Genomic DNA, 15,540 nt, shown 5'->3' on the forward strand with positions numbered 1-15,540 from the left:
AATATATTTTGTTATTTTAAAAACTACATTTTTTCTTTTTTTCTGCCAGAATTAGAGACAGTTGGTAGGCATAGTTTCCCCTTCTGAGGGGATGAAGCCTGAGAATTATCATAATGATAGCTGCAGTGGTTCTCCCATTATCATTTGGTAGGTGGGTAAAATAGAAATCACTTGTGTGAGTGTAGAAAAACAGAAGAATGAAAACAATTTTATTGTAGTGTTTCTTTTAAATTTTGTTAGAAAACAGAAAGGATGCTAACACTCCTCCCCCAAATTATTGTGGTTTGAGTGCCCTGGAGAAATAATCACTTTGATTAAAACCAGGACTTGCCCTTCAACATGAAAATATCCCGTGACCTCTCTACCCATGCACTGCACTCTACACTTCCTCCACATTCAGGGTGTTTCCCTAGTCAGCTTTTTAAAACAAATGCAGTGATTGCTTTAATTTTACAGCAAAATGCGGTGTCAGAGCTTTAGGGAGTCTGATCCAGCTCAAGATGCATTATTAATGGTGCAATCCAATGTGGACATATGAAAACCTCATCAGAATCAACTCAGTTTGCCTTGTCATTTTGGGCTGGACACAGAGCTGAAAACATGGATGAGTTTCAAGAGCTTATAATTTTTCTTCATTGATTGTGCTGCCTTCTTGATTTTACAAATTTTGAATTTCATCTAAACTTGGAACATCTGTGGATTTTTAAATCACAACCCATTTTCCAAATTTCAGGAGAAGCAATAGATTATCTGATTAAGAATACATTCATTGAATCTGCTGGAGCAAGAAAAGGCTTTCCTAAAGTGGCAATCGTCATAACCGACGGAAAATCTCAAGATGAAGTAGAAATCCCTGCAAGAGAACTTCAGGGCATAGGAGTTGAAGTGTTTTCTTTGGGTATGTCAGATTTCTGCAACAATTAAAGTATTAGTACAAATATTATGGAATTATATTAAAATTGTGTTAAAAGACCTGGGGAGTAGTTTGGAAAAATGTATGCCTGCCAATTAAAGGATATAAAAGAAGTCACCATGTGAAGCTCTCTAGGGAGGTTGTCCCACAACCAGGAGTGGGGTTCTCTGCTGAAAAGGCCCTCTGAATCTCATGTTGTGGGGACACTAAACATTAGCTGGTGATGTTGGGGCCTGGGTAGGTAAAATGCTATCTGGAGCATTGGTGTATCACTGGCAAACATATTCACATATTGTTACTTTCTTCTTTTGAAGGAATCAAAGCTGCGGTCGCCAAAGAGCTGAAGTTAATTGCCTCTCAGCCCTCACTGACTCATGTTTTTAATGTGGCCAACTTTGATGGCATTGTGACTATACAGAATGAAATAATCTCGCAGGTGTGCTCAGGTGTTGATGAACAATTGGGTGAATTGGTCAGTGGAGAAGAAGGTAAGGGACATTTTAAAGTTTCACAAGAACTAGACTACTTGTGTACATAATCAAGCATTTCATCTCCTTGTTCTTGAGATCCAACTGGATCTTTGTTTTTATTTTTTTCAGCTATAGAGCCTGCTTCAAACCTGGTAGCTACACAAGTCTCATCACGATCCATTAGAATCACTTGGCATCCATCTCCTAGTGAAATAACTGGCTACAAGGTGGACCTCATTCCAATGATAGCTGGTGCCAAGCAACATTCATTGAGCGTAGGACCTCAGACTACTGCTTTTAATGTAAAAGACCTTTCACCAGACACTGAATACCAAATCAATGTGTATGCAATGAAAGGACTGACTCCCAGTGAGGCAGTGACTATTATGGAAAAAACTCAGGCAGTAAAAGTTCAAGTGGGTAAGTTATTGGATACTAAGATTGCAGAATCGTGTTTGAATTGCATAAAAACAAAGCATTCTTGGGAATAGATAGTTGATGTAAAAGACATAAAATATAATTTCATATTTTTCTTTTTAACTGTATTTTAGAAAAGCTTTGGGGACTGGTGTTGCAAGGCAAAAAAACGGGCTTCTATTAATTTATCTAAAATGCACAGAGAGAAATAAATGGAGGACAAAGGTTCATATCCTATACATACTTACTTAAGCATAAGTTCCACTCAACAATAGGATTGCAACAATATGCTGCGTACATATTTTACATGATATCAGAGAGAGAGAGAGTTTGATATCCCGCTTTATCACTACCTGAAGGAGTCTCAAAGCGGCTAACATTCTCCTTTCCCTTCCTCCCCCACAAAAACACTCTGTGAGGTGAGTGGGGCTGAGAGACTTCAAAGAAGTGTGACTGGCCTAAGTTCACCCAGCAGCTGCATGTGGAGGAGCAGAGATGCGAACCCAGTTCCCCAGATTGCGAGTCTATCGCTCTTAACCACAACACCACACTGGCTCTCAATGCCTAATAAGATATGGTTGGGCCTGATGCTGTCAACTGATGGCAGTGGTGCTGGCTTGGGATTTAGCAGATCCTGGACCAGTTCAGCCTCTCGGCTTCCCCACCATGGAATATTAGAAATCTAACTTCTGTTTGCCATCATCTAACTTGTTGCAGAAATGGCATGGGAAATAAAGCCTATGTACTAGACTATTATTCATACCAGGAATCTCTACCCCAAAGTGTACACCCCCCCAAAGCTGTATGACTGCCTATTTAGTAGGTGATATCGGAGCTCATGTAGTTAGCATAGTAGCTAAGAGAATATGAATCTCTCTTCAAATCTTGCCACCCCTGTGAACACAAGAGACAAACTGCTGTCTCTCTGCCTCATCACCACCCCTGAAATATAGGAATAATTCATGATGGTGATATGTAATGCTTTGAACACTCTGAAGTGCTAAATATAAATACTAAGTGTTCTCCCCCCTCCCCTTTTTCTTTACACAGAGTGCTCAGAAGGCGTGGATATAAAAGCTGATATTGTGCTTCTGGTTGATGGCTCCTACAGTATTGGCATCGCCAATTTTGTTAAAGTAAGAGCATTTTTGGAAGTGCTGGTTAAAAGCTTTGATGTTTCGCCAGCCAAAGTCCAAATCAGCCTTGTTCAGTACAGCCGGGATCCTCATACAGAATTCACTCTGAACAGATACACTAGAATTGAAGATGTACTTCATGCTATTAACACCTTCCCCTACAGAGGTGGATCTACAAACACAGGCAAAGCAATGACCTTTGTAAGGGAGAAAGTCTTTGTTCAAAGCAGAGGTGCAAGACCAAATGTCCCAAGGGTCATGATTCTTATTACTGATGGGAAATCGTCAGATGCCTTTAAAGATCCTGCTGACAGACTAAGAAATTCAGATGTAGAAATATTTGCAGTTGGTGTTAAAGATGCAGTACGATCAGAGTTGGAAGCAATTGCTTCAGAGCCTACAGAAACCCATGTCTACACAGTGGAAGATTTTGACGCTTTTCAAAGGATATCGTTTGAGCTTACACGGGCTATCTGCTTACGAATTGAACAGGAACTTGAGGCAATTAGGAAGAAAGGTGAGTCGCTCTTGCTGTGCAGAATTTTTAATTTAATATTGGTTGATGAAATATGAAATGGTATGCAAGTTTAAACAGAAAACTTTAAAACTGAATATAGAAAACACAGTACTAATTCTGAACTAGACACTGATACTACTAATTTAGTGAAACATAATTATGCAATGATAAATATCTCAAAACAATGCTAGTAAGTAAAATAAGAACCATTAAAGGAAATCATGCAAAAAAGTAAAAATACAGCATCAAAATATCATTAGAAAATCCCATGTATATTGCAGAAGTGCCCGCTATAATGCAATCGTGATAATTAACAATGTACACAAAACCACACACACCCAACTCAACAATCACACTCCCCTTATGCATAGCACACCACTCCATACTCTCAATTCCACTTATTCAGAAGCATTATAGCCTCCAGCTGTGGATGCAAAGCATAGCCCTCATGGCTAATGATAGCTTTAGCCAATGATAGCTTTCTCCTCTCCCCAGCTCTGCCCCCTCCCCCAGTAGGCTTTTAGGCTAGGAGTGGGGAACCTGTGGGTTTCTAAGTGTTTGGCTGTAGTTTCCATCAGCCACACCTGTCATGGCCAATTAAGAGGAATAATGGGAGTGATTATCCAGAAACATATGGAGGCCACAGGTTCCTCTGTAACAGCTTGTTAAATCAAGATGTTTCTGTATATATAGCAACCAATTGTGTTTATACACCTTACTGGAAATTGAAAAGAATTTTCTAAAGCTTTCATTTGTTCACTATGTGCTTTCCCCCCCAGCAATTCACTTGGGAGCAAGGGATCTGAAGTTTTCAGAAGTGACATCTAACAGCTTCAAAACGAGCTGGTCTCCAGCAGGACCTGGTGTTTTATCTTACCTTGTCAAGTACAAGGTGGCTATTGGCGAAGACGAATACTTTGTTTCTGTACCAGCTCCGCTTACTAGTACAGTTCTTACCAATTTACTACCACAAACCACATACACCGTCAGTGTGATTGCAGAATATGAAGATGGCGATGGACCTCCTTTGAATGGGGAAGAAACAACTTTAGAAGGTATTGTTCCTATTGTCCTGCATCAATTCTCCTTCCTGAAAACCAAGATAGGGGCCCTATGTATGTGTTTGCTGCCCCTGCCCCACCAAAATTAGCTCTAGGCTTTGGCACACACCAAGTAGTCATGGTTGAATATGAATCAGTATGTATTGTGTTCAGATAACAGCTGTCTAAGGCAGAACTGTATACGAGGAACATACCAAGAGATTTACCATTGGTAAATGAGAAAAGGTACAAGGCTGCAAGGTGTATTTACTAATCTAACAGATACATTAAAACCCTTTGGTCATTTGAGTTTCTTGGGTCCACTTCCCTGTGTTTTCTAGAGAGAGGCTATACATTGTATCTTTCTTATTTGGAAAGTCCTGTATCACAAACCAATTTGGCGTTCCTGAGGTGGTAGAACAAAGACGGATAACTCCATATTGAAGCTGATTTTTCAGCACTTCAAATGGATTAAATTTCATATTTATGGGAAATCCCACTTTCCTGCCAATGCCCTTTCTTTCTCATTCCTCCTACATATTGATAATACTATTTGATAATACTATTGATGTAGAAAGTAGTGGGTTTTTTGTGCTATTTTTTGGGTGGAATCTCAAATGATGTCGAGGAACAGTATGTGCAGAGTCCTCTGTATCCCAGTTCTGGTTGAAAGGCATAACTTAATATAGTTCTATTCCCCCATCACCCAATGAGATAAACTGATTTAAAATTAAATTTATTGGTAAAATTTGGACCCTACCTTTCCACTGGTGTTCAAAGCAGATAATATAAAAAATGTTGTGTGTTACATTTTTGTTGCTTTGTATTGTGTAATCTGCTTTGAGCATTATTTTAACAGGAAAGCAGGGTATAAATATTAAATCTAACCAGATGCAATTCAATAAAACAGCAATAAAATATAAGTAAAAAATCATAAAAACCAAGACAGATAAAATTTTATGAAAAACAATAAAAACAACCAGTTAAAACCATTTCATTTGTGCTTTTATATTTTATATTTCTTTTATAGTCAGGGGATCACCACGAAACTTAAGAGTAACAGATGAGACAACGGATAGTTTCAAGGTTGGGTGGTCACCTGCTCCAGGCAGTGTTCTCAGATACAGGCTTGCTTATAGGCCAGTCGCTGGTGGTGAGAGAAGACAAGTGACAGTCCCAGCAAATGAAAGAGCAACGACACTACAGAATCTGAAACCAGATACAAGATATGAAGTCTCTGTTACTGCTGAGTACCAGTCTGGGGCTGGAAAGCCACTCAATGGACATGGAAAAACCGAGGAAGGTAAGCCATCAATGTAATGGTTTTTGGGACTCCACACAAAACTCAACAGCAGAAGAGTTGCTGTGACATTTAAATATGATAGGAAGCAATAATAAACCCAGCTGGCTCCCTTGTGCATGTATCTCTGTGATTCAGGGTGTTTTGGCACTTGGTATATATTAGACCATTGTATTTAAAACTTCAGTGTGTGAAGTGGGCTGAAGCTGACCCCCCTGCATTGAAAAAGAGTGTGTCTAGCAATTCTTACCACGGCAGCAAAGCCTCAACTGACTATGTGCTTTGTCTAGGGCAGGGGTGGGGAATCTGTAGTCCTCCAGGTTTGTTTGGACTCCCAACTCCCATGATCTCTGACGTGGACCATGCTTTCTGGGGCTGATGGGAGTTGTGAACATCTGGAGGGCCACAGGTTCCCCATCCCTGTCTAGCCGTATGAGCCACATTTCCCCCCGTCTCTCAGATTTCATTCAGTTTCATTTGCATTTCACTCCTGTCAAAAATGCACATATTGCTCTGCTTTCGCTCAGCTAAAAAGTGACAGCTTGCATTATCAGGCTGCTTCAGGAGGTTGTTGTCCTGACTTGGCTGCCATATTTATATGCTACCCTGTGTCGATTGATTGCTTTCCTAAATGTTAGCTGTGATTAATAGTTTACATCACAGATAATTCACAGGAGACCTTAAAGATAGCTAATTATTATTGCAAGGAAATTCTTTGTCTGTTTCTAATGGTCTTCTTCTTTTAATTGTGCAGTTTTGGGAAGACCAAGAGACTTGAAGGTTTCTGATGCTACGACATCCTCGTTGAGATTATCTTGGAGTCCAGCACCTGGCAAAGTACAGCGATACTTTGTGACGTATACTCCAGCAACAGGAGGTGAAACTAAGGAAGCGACCGTAAGCGGAACTACCACCAGTACAGTTCTCAGAGACCTGGAGCCAGGAACAAGATACGATTTGTCTGTGGCTGCCTTGTATGCATCTGGAGCAGGCGATGCTCTCCCTGGACAAGGAGTCACTCTGGAAGGTAAAAACAGCTGAATCACATACCTTGCTGCTGATGCTGGTAGTTGGTACTGCAGATATACTTGTGAACAGATATCCCTCTTGGATTATGACATGTGGAGACCTAGGATTTTATTTTTTATTTTTTTGCCATAGTCATTTTCAGTTGTTTCTCTGCAACCTTTCTTTGTATAACCATTAATGTAGACATATGACTGAAAGACACCTTGGATCCCGAACCCCCTGGAACTCAGACGTTTTGGCTCCTGAACCCCGCAAACCCAGAAGTGAGTGTTTCGGTTTGCGAACGTTCGTTGGAACCCGAATGTCTGATGGGGCTTCCGTGGCTTCCGATTGGCTGCAGGAGCTTCCTGCAGCCAATCAAAAGCTGTGCTTTGGTTTCCGAACATTTTGGAAGTCGAATGGACTTATAGAACAGATTTCGTTTGACTTCCAAGGTACGACTGTACTGATATTGGACACATTCTTAGCATTTCACTGTCTGGATATATGATTCTTCCCCTGATTGTGAATTGGCCCTGGGTCTGTTTCCAAGGCAAGGCTATGTTTCTGGGGAAAAGCAGGGGCACAGTTGGGGGAAGGGGCCATAGCTAAAAAACAGAGTGTGTTTTAGATGTATAAGGTCCCCTTCATCTCCCCTGGCTGTTGTATGCATATGTCCCCTAAAAGACCTGGAGGAGAAATGGATTAACCTGGTGGAGGGCTGCCAGGCAGAGTGTACAAGATTGGGCCAGATGAAACCATGCTAAGACATAAAGGCAGTTTCCTATGTTTATATTGCCATGCTTACCCCACAGTGGGGTGTTTGTGGATCAGGGTGTGTGGCTCTGCTTGTCATTGTGCAACATAATGAACAACTTTATTTCTCTTTGCTTCCACTGTTTGCCAGCACAGCTTTGCAGTGGTACTCTGAATCTGTGTGTGTTTTTGTTTTTGTTAGTAAGGTGTCAGAAATAAAATGATAATGAATCACATCATACAGGATGTGAGTTCTCAGTGATAATATTTTCATTGCTAATGATATGTGCAATGTCAAGGTAGTGCATGGGCACATTAATCATGTCGAAATTTTAAAAACAAAACATATGGAGCTTTTCAAATCAGAAGTGTGCCATAGATTGGTTAAGTGAGTTAGAATCCTTTCCTCCGTGATCCTATGCCAGCAAGAGGGAGGCTTTGTTTGCAGTTCCCTTTCAAAATGAAATGTTTCTGCTTGTGAAGGATATAGCCTGGTGTGCAAAGAGAAGTACTATCCCATAGTGATCCCAGACATTTTCCAGGCTACAGGGGTACCTTGGGTTGAGAACTTAATTTGTTCTGGAGGTCTGTTCTTAACCTGAAACTGTTCTTAACCTGAGGTACCACTTTTGCAAATGTGGCCTCCCACTGCCGCCGCACCACCGTGGCGTGATTTCTGTTCTCATCCTGAAGCAAAGTTCTTAACCCGAGATACTTTTTCTGGGTTAGCAGAGTCTTTAACCTGAAGCAGCTGTAACCTGAGGTACCACTGTATTTATACAATTATTATTTTTTATTCCATCAGAAATCATGAGCAATATCCTATCTCTCTTTGTATCCCCACTAAGGATGGAGGAGAAATTTGATTCAGTTTGCATTTAGAGATAAATCTATCAAATTCACACATTCTGAAACAACAGGAAAACCAAAACGCATCCATCCTTCAAAATTCACGCTTGTCCAAATTTTGTGATGCACTTCTCCAACCAAATAATACTTACAAAAATGCACACACGCTTGCAAAATGGGGTTTCCACCCCTCCTCCCACTATGCATGCCCTATGCCTTTCCCAAATATGCTCTGGAGGGTTGATATATATATATATTTACTGCTCACAGTGCCGCAGAGTAGGTCTTCAAAGAGGCTCTAGCTTGTCTTCGTCGTATGCAGTGCTATTTTTCTAGAAAAAGAGGTGCCGGAACTCACCACGAACACTTCCCTTATTCTCATAGAATGGCAATGGTGCCCACCTGAGAGGGGCCAGAATTGAGTTCCAGCTCTAAAAAAGCCCTGGTCGTACCCATCCTGAGTTTTCCACCAACTTCGCTGTAGTCACTGCCTAAAATGTTTCATTGTTACCAGCTCCCTAGAGAACTAAGGGGCTGGTTTGGTTCCACCCCATGAGAGGGGGTACTAAGGAGCGATTGTGTCCACCGCCCTGGTCATTTCTCCATTATACAGATCCGCCAATGCTTCAGCAGAATCGCCTGCCAAGGCAACAGGAAACTTCCCTTTGTGGTTAACCCCCTGCCAATGGTGTGCCTGCCCCCACTGCAGCCTGGCTTTTATGTCATCAACCCAGTTCAGCTGGGGCTGGAGCAGGAGGGACTGTTCAGCAAGGGCTTCAATCCTGCAAGGAGAGAAGAATAGTTCAGGCATCCCACTGGGAAGCAGGCAACGGCAGACAGCTGGCTCCTCTTCTGAAGTTCTTGGGTTCTCACTATCTTGCACAGGGGTGCGGCCATTTACATGGTAAAGATTATGCAATTCTTTACATACAGCGTTACATGCTGGATCAAGCCAAAGGCCTATGTAACCCAGCATCCTCCTTTAATAATGGCCAACCATATGTATACAGGAAGCCCACAAGCAGGACCTGAGTGCAACAGCTCTCTCCCTACTTGTGTTTCCTCGCAAGCAGTGCTGCTTCCACAATGGAGGTAGAACATACCCATCCAAGCTAGCAGCTGTTCATAGCCTTATCCTCCAAGAATTTGCCTAATCCTCCTTTAGAAGCACCCCAGTTGGTGGCTATCACTACTTCTTCTGGGGCGAATTCCATAGTTTAACTATGCACTGCTTATGAATGGCTGTTTTTTACAATCCCATTTTATGGGGTGAAGTGCTATGCAGACACTCCCCTACAGATGCTTCCACATGCCCCCCACCCCCCCAACCAGGGAGAGGAATGCAGAGAAACAGGAATTGCAGCAGTATCGAGAAATAAGGATAAACTTTGTATTATTGGGGGATTAAGAGTGCCAATAAAAATCTGACATAACATGTCAAAAGATTCAAGCACAATAAAATGAAACAAGGAAGCACATCCCAGGCTATATAAAACTGAGTTTTATTTCCAGACTCCTCCCCCCACCCCCATATCAAAGAAGGTAGTGAACAAACTTATTTACTCCTAATATATTCATAAGTTGGAATCCTAAGAGGCCTTTGCACATGCACAATGCCATGTCTAGGGTGCATAATTTCTGATTTTCTTTTCTGGGAGTAGCTCTTTTAAAACACACAATAAAACAATCCCACTAAAATATCAGACAAAGAAATCCGATTAAAACAACACACTGATTTAAACAGAAGAGTCAGGCCAAGAGCTCAAGGGAATGCATCCTCGATGCCCTAATCATTTATTCCCTAAATACTGATTAAAATAAACACCCAGCTGCTACATGTTAGCTTTTTAATATAAACATTAATATGACCCTAATCAAAACCCTCCTTTCTCCCTCCAGTCCTCCAATCTTTTTTTATCTCTGTTTATACGCATGTTTAACATAACTATTCAGCTTTATTGATAAGGCATAATGAAGTATACATCCTACATATATTTGGGTCTGTAGATGGCCTGGCTTCCATCTTCCAGACTTAAATATCACGTGTTGTGCGAACTTCTCCATTATCGAAATATAACTTGGAAATCCCACTTGCCTCTTTCGGTGGCGGATGATGATGACTTCCTTAACTTATATGAAGAGTTTTTAGAATGTTCCTCCTCTGGAATGTGTTTATTCTTCAGCTGGATAAGAAAGCTATGCAAACATGTTGTAGCTGAATTTTTGGAGCTCTTGAGAAGTTTTTGCTTCTGGATTGTTTTATGATGAAAGTGAACAGAGCTCTGGCTAAGCACATAAAAAGCAAAATGTCAAAAAATATATATGATTAAATTGGAGTGCCAGAGGAGACACGGCGACGTTTTGAACTGGGCATGATGATTACAATTAACAGCACAGAAACAGAGCTAGTTTTCTCCCCAGCCCATCCTGTATACTCTTAGAGCAAGCTGCCTTCAAGGGGTGGGATGAAAGAATTCTCTCTCTCTCTCTTTTTTTTGACAATGCAGTTCCTTTTTTCAAATGGTGATCTGGAAATGTCCAGCCCATGAATAAGAGATGCAGAGTCTTATCACCTTCCTTTATATCTCCACTTCGCTTGCTTAATTATTTATTATTAATAAATATCAACCTTTCACTTTTTAATTTTCCTTCAATACCTGCCGTGGCCTTTTTTCCTCCTGCCATCAAACTTAACTGTCTCTCAGTCATCTTTTCTCAGCAAGCAAGGAGTTATTGGCGCTGGCATTGGTCCAGCTGGAAAGCTATGACATGGCTAGAGGGCAGGCGAGGCCTATGAGGAGACACTTTGTGGGCTGTGCCACTGAGGCCCACCTGAAAGTGGCTCAAGCCCAACTGGTGGAAAACACTGGGTGGTATCCAGTGAACCAGTTCTGTTAGTGCAAGGATTTCTGTTTGCGCAACACTACTTTCCCTCCCTCTGTTTAGGGAATGTGGGAAGGAAAGGATGATCCATTGTGCAGTCAGAAGTCTGTGTGCTAATGGAATTGGTTTGTTGGACACCTCCCACTGCCATAATTCATTTAACATAAAGTTTAGTTTAATGGAAGGTGACTGCTTGGAATGCCGTAACTGCCCAGAGGCCATTGTTGCACAACGTCACATTTCTAGCTATCTAGTTGCTTATGTTCCTAACTAGCTATGCATCTTGTCTTTCCCAACACTGAAAACTCTTCACTATTGAAACCTGAAATGGTGTCCCTGGCTGTCTGGCTTCATGGACAAACGATGCATAACTTTGTAAGAGTGATCCGTGTTACAGCAGATGAACTTTTAGATCTCTGTACTGACCCCACAGAGTCACACACAAACTTACTTTATAGCGCTTCTAAATTCACCCCATAGTATGGGACTTGGTGTGTATGTCTGCGTTCTTTGTCTACCCACCTAGGCCCTAATATAACTTTGTTCCCCAGCCCAAGAATATTCTGCTTCCTGGAAGCTGCTCACTGTCTAGGAGTTAGAAGCTGCTAAAAGTAATGTGTTTTAAATGTATAAAGAGTGTGTTCTCAGGGCCTGTTAATAGTTAAGGCATAACTATGTTAAGTGATCCTGAGTGTACATTCTTGCTTAATAATGTAAGGCAGAGGTTTTCTAACTTTTTGAGTCTGTGGCTCCCTTGACCAACTACATTCTTTTTGTGGCAACCCTGTGGGGCTCAGGAGCCCAGTTATATCACCCCTTGCCTGAAGAGCTGGCAGCCTCACCCTTTATCAAACACTCTCCTTTGTGGAGTGTTCCCCCAGCCACCTCTCCTCTCCCCTTGGGAGTCCTCCAGACAGCTGCTGCTGCTGCCCCTGGTCTCTGAGCTGCCCCCAATGCCCCAAAGAGAGGTGCCTCCTTACACTGCCCCACAGGGACCTGGGAAGCACCACCTACTCAGCCCATTCAGAGGCGCCATTCACCTGGGGAGCTTGTAGCCTGAGCTGCTGCAACCAACAGTTGTGTAAACCTTTGGGAGGCAAGAGGGCATCAGAGGAGGGAGGGAAGGAAAGAAAGAAAGAAAGAAAGAAAGAAAGAAAGAAAGAAAGAAAGAGGGACAGAGGCCAGTGTTGCCCACAGCACCCCTGACCATCATTAAAGGCACCCCAGGGTGCCATGGCACACTGGATGAAAACCACTAACGTAAGGGATGCCTCATGCTGGAAATCTGATTAAAGTTCATAGAGTTCAACTCTCTTTGCAGAAATCCCAGTAACCAGCAGGTGCTAGCTAGAAGCTCTACCAAAGGGTTTCCCAAAGTTCGGTCTCCAGCTGTTTTTGGACCACAATTCCTATCATCCCCAACCACTGGTCCTGCTAGCTAGGAATGATGGGAGTTGTAGTCCAAAAACAGCTGGAGACCCAATTTTGGGACACCCTGGTCTACCAGAAATTGGCCAATGGTCCACCAGAGGACTACATTGTACCTGACACACATCCTTCATGTAACCAATACTAAGAGTTCATCCTGAAATGGAACATAGTATTGTTGTTATTATATGGCAGATGCACTGTCATATAATAACATATTGGTTTTCTACAAAGCTACTTACTGCTTTTCCTTGCAATTGTTGGTGCTGGATCAATTTCACATTTTGGCATAGTTAGCTTAAAAAATGAATTGGAATATTTCACCTCATCATTCTCCTTCCTATGCCCCAACCCCCCTTGGAGTTTTCCATTCCCCCCCCCTTTTTTTAATAGCCTGAGCCAAAACCATGGGTCATACACTAGAAATAAAACATAATGATAAACACAGCAATTGTAATGAATGGAAACCCAGTAGATGGCTAACAATCAACTTTTTCTGAGAGCTACTGTTTTTCTAATCTGTTTTTCCCATGGAGAGGAGGTGGTAAGAGCAGTTCTGGCAAGAGCTAACTTGTTTGCCTTGAGGTATTAATGTCAAATGACAAGAACATGCTGTATACTATATCTGTTAAATAGATTAATTTAAACAGAATATAGGATTATTATTATTATTATTATTATTATTATTATTATTATTATTACTGCAATTCTGGGAGAAAAACTTCTGACAGAAAGTATACTATTAACTGTAATTTGCATAACCATTCTTTGAAAAATTGTCAAATGACCTATGTCTGAAAATAATATTCCATCATTGTCTTAAAGATGTTACAAATATTGGATATCAGGGCCTCAGAATAACTGATCAAAGCAGAGGAACTAATTTACCATTTAAAGTACTCCATGTCATTTAAAGCAAGTCAGCAGAACAAGCACTCAAACATTTTATACTTGCTTTGTGAACAACCGCATTATGTTTTGAATTTAAATTAATGTACAGTATAGTTTTTGTAGATAAACGTTGATGTATTTTGGGCCAGTTTATTCCAGGAGATGATGTAGCCTACCTTTTGCAAATGCATTTAGCCTTCTGAAGTTACAAAACTCAGTTTAACAAAATTATAAGAGTCCAGTGCATCTCTCTGTAAATATTGGATAATTTTTCCTTTCCCCCCATAAAACTGAAGGAAGGAAACTGAAGGAAGGAAGGAAATGCTGAAGGAAATAGCACCCTTCTTTTCAAACTCTGAGAACTGCAACGCTCAAAGACTTACTCTTTTGCAAAAGAGCTCATCATATTTTATGGTTTAGTTACAGATTTTTTTGCAGCATGCCTTTTTAATTGTAGAGAGTTATCAATCTCTAGATATTCTCTATTCTTCTGATATTCTAACAGTTAATTAAAAATGTTCTAGAGATTGTGGACCTCCTACAGACTGAATTGGTACCAGCACAAGTGACATTTCTTTACAATGAAGTTTTTAGCATAACATAGGAACGTTACGTACATGTTTTGAGTCACAAAGGGCTTGCACCACACAAAGAGACTCTGTGTCTGCTGAGGAGATTTAGTGCTGTCTCATGCATTATTTAAATTTTGCGTACTTAGTTTTTTGGATTCTGACATTTTCAAGAGACTTTTGCCAATTGTCAAACAATCACGTCACTTGTCCTTTCTGTGGGAATGCCATATTTCTAGGAAAAAACAAATCGGCCTAGAGGAAGTGATCCATTCTGCAATAAAAGTGTGACTGGCTTCTTACAAATGCCTCTAGAATAGAAAGGCACGTTGCATAACTGCTGGAATTTTATGTGGTAAGGAAATGGAGGCATTTCCATGTAACCTAAATGATCCCAGCCAGCAGAATGATAATGAAGAAATTGAGGTTTCTGGGCCAGACTTCTCTTCTGTCTTAATTCCACAAATTATATATTATAGGCAGCCTCTACTCACCATGAAAGGTACACATTGTTTCCAGAGGATGCAGAACATCCTCCCTGGCACCTTTCCAGCAAGCAGTTTGCTTGGACCAGAAGGCATAGTGCCTCCGATCCATTTGCCAGTGCTAGGAATCAATGTTGTATTGCTCCTTCCTTTTCCCCATAGCTTCTTGTGGATACTCCGCATCCCTTTCTATTTTAACTTCCTTGTTCCTAGATTGAGGGCATCAGCCAGAGGCACCAGGTATACAGTTCCTCCTTGTCTTGTTACAGTCCTGCATAGGAGATAACGTTGATCATTGCATTTGTGGTTGAAGCAGGTTCACCAAGACAAAGCATTGCATTTGCCAAACTGAAATTAATGGACTTAAGTTAGTCATTTCCATTGGTTTCCCTGGTTAGCCAGTTACAGGCTGCAGTGCCAGGGAAGCTAATATATAAAAACGGATTTGCAGTAAATTAATTTGCCCAATTCATTCCAATCACCCCATTTTGTGATGTTACCAGAAATGATGTTCATATGGAGATTAACAGTCCAATTCTTAGGCATGTCTACTCAGACATACCGTAAATCCCACTATATTTAATGTGGCTTACCCTCAGGGATTGTGCCTTGAACAAAAGGGAAGTGTGAGCCAGGTGGGACTGGAAGGGATACTGGCTGCATATTACAAACCATACATTTAAAACACATTAAAAGCACTCACATCCTGGGAACTGTGGTTTGGTAAGGGTGCTGAGAATTGCAGCTCTGTGAGGGGTAAACTACTGATCCAAGGATTCTTTGGGTGGGTGTACTTTAAATGTATGGAATGTACATAGTAAGAGAACGATCTCTGGGAGAAGAGGCACGGAGTTGTGCAGGGAGAACAGAGGAAGCCC

General features: G+C 41.3%; 1 protein-coding gene across 9 annotated transcripts in view; it reads left to right on the top strand.

The window, feature by feature from the left end:
• The window catches only part of COL12A1 (collagen type XII alpha 1 chain), a 110,615-nt gene that overhangs the window by 22,112 nt on the left and 72,963 nt on the right, over positions 1-15,540 (top strand). For 5 of the 9 annotated variants that reach the window (XM_082218125.1, XM_082218124.1, XM_082218121.1 and 2 more), the window contains exons 7-13: positions 734-898; positions 1,228-1,401; positions 1,513-1,803; positions 2,851-3,453; positions 4,233-4,508; positions 5,524-5,796; positions 6,548-6,820. The exons of the other annotated variants lie outside the window; for them this stretch is intronic. In XM_082218125.1, coding sequence (XP_082074251.1) covers positions 734-898; positions 1,228-1,401; positions 1,513-1,803; positions 2,851-3,453; positions 4,233-4,508; positions 5,524-5,796; positions 6,548-6,820 — 2,055 coding nt within the window. The remainder of the gene's footprint in view (positions 1-733; positions 899-1,227; positions 1,402-1,512; positions 1,804-2,850; positions 3,454-4,232; positions 4,509-5,523; positions 5,797-6,547; positions 6,821-15,540) is intronic. 9 annotated transcript variants of the gene reach the window in all.

The sequence above is a fragment of the Podarcis vaucheri genome (assembly GCF_965113315.1).
Source record: "Podarcis vaucheri genome assembly, chromosome: 3".
NCBI lineage: Eukaryota > Metazoa > Chordata > Lepidosauria > Squamata > Lacertidae > Podarcis > Podarcis vaucheri.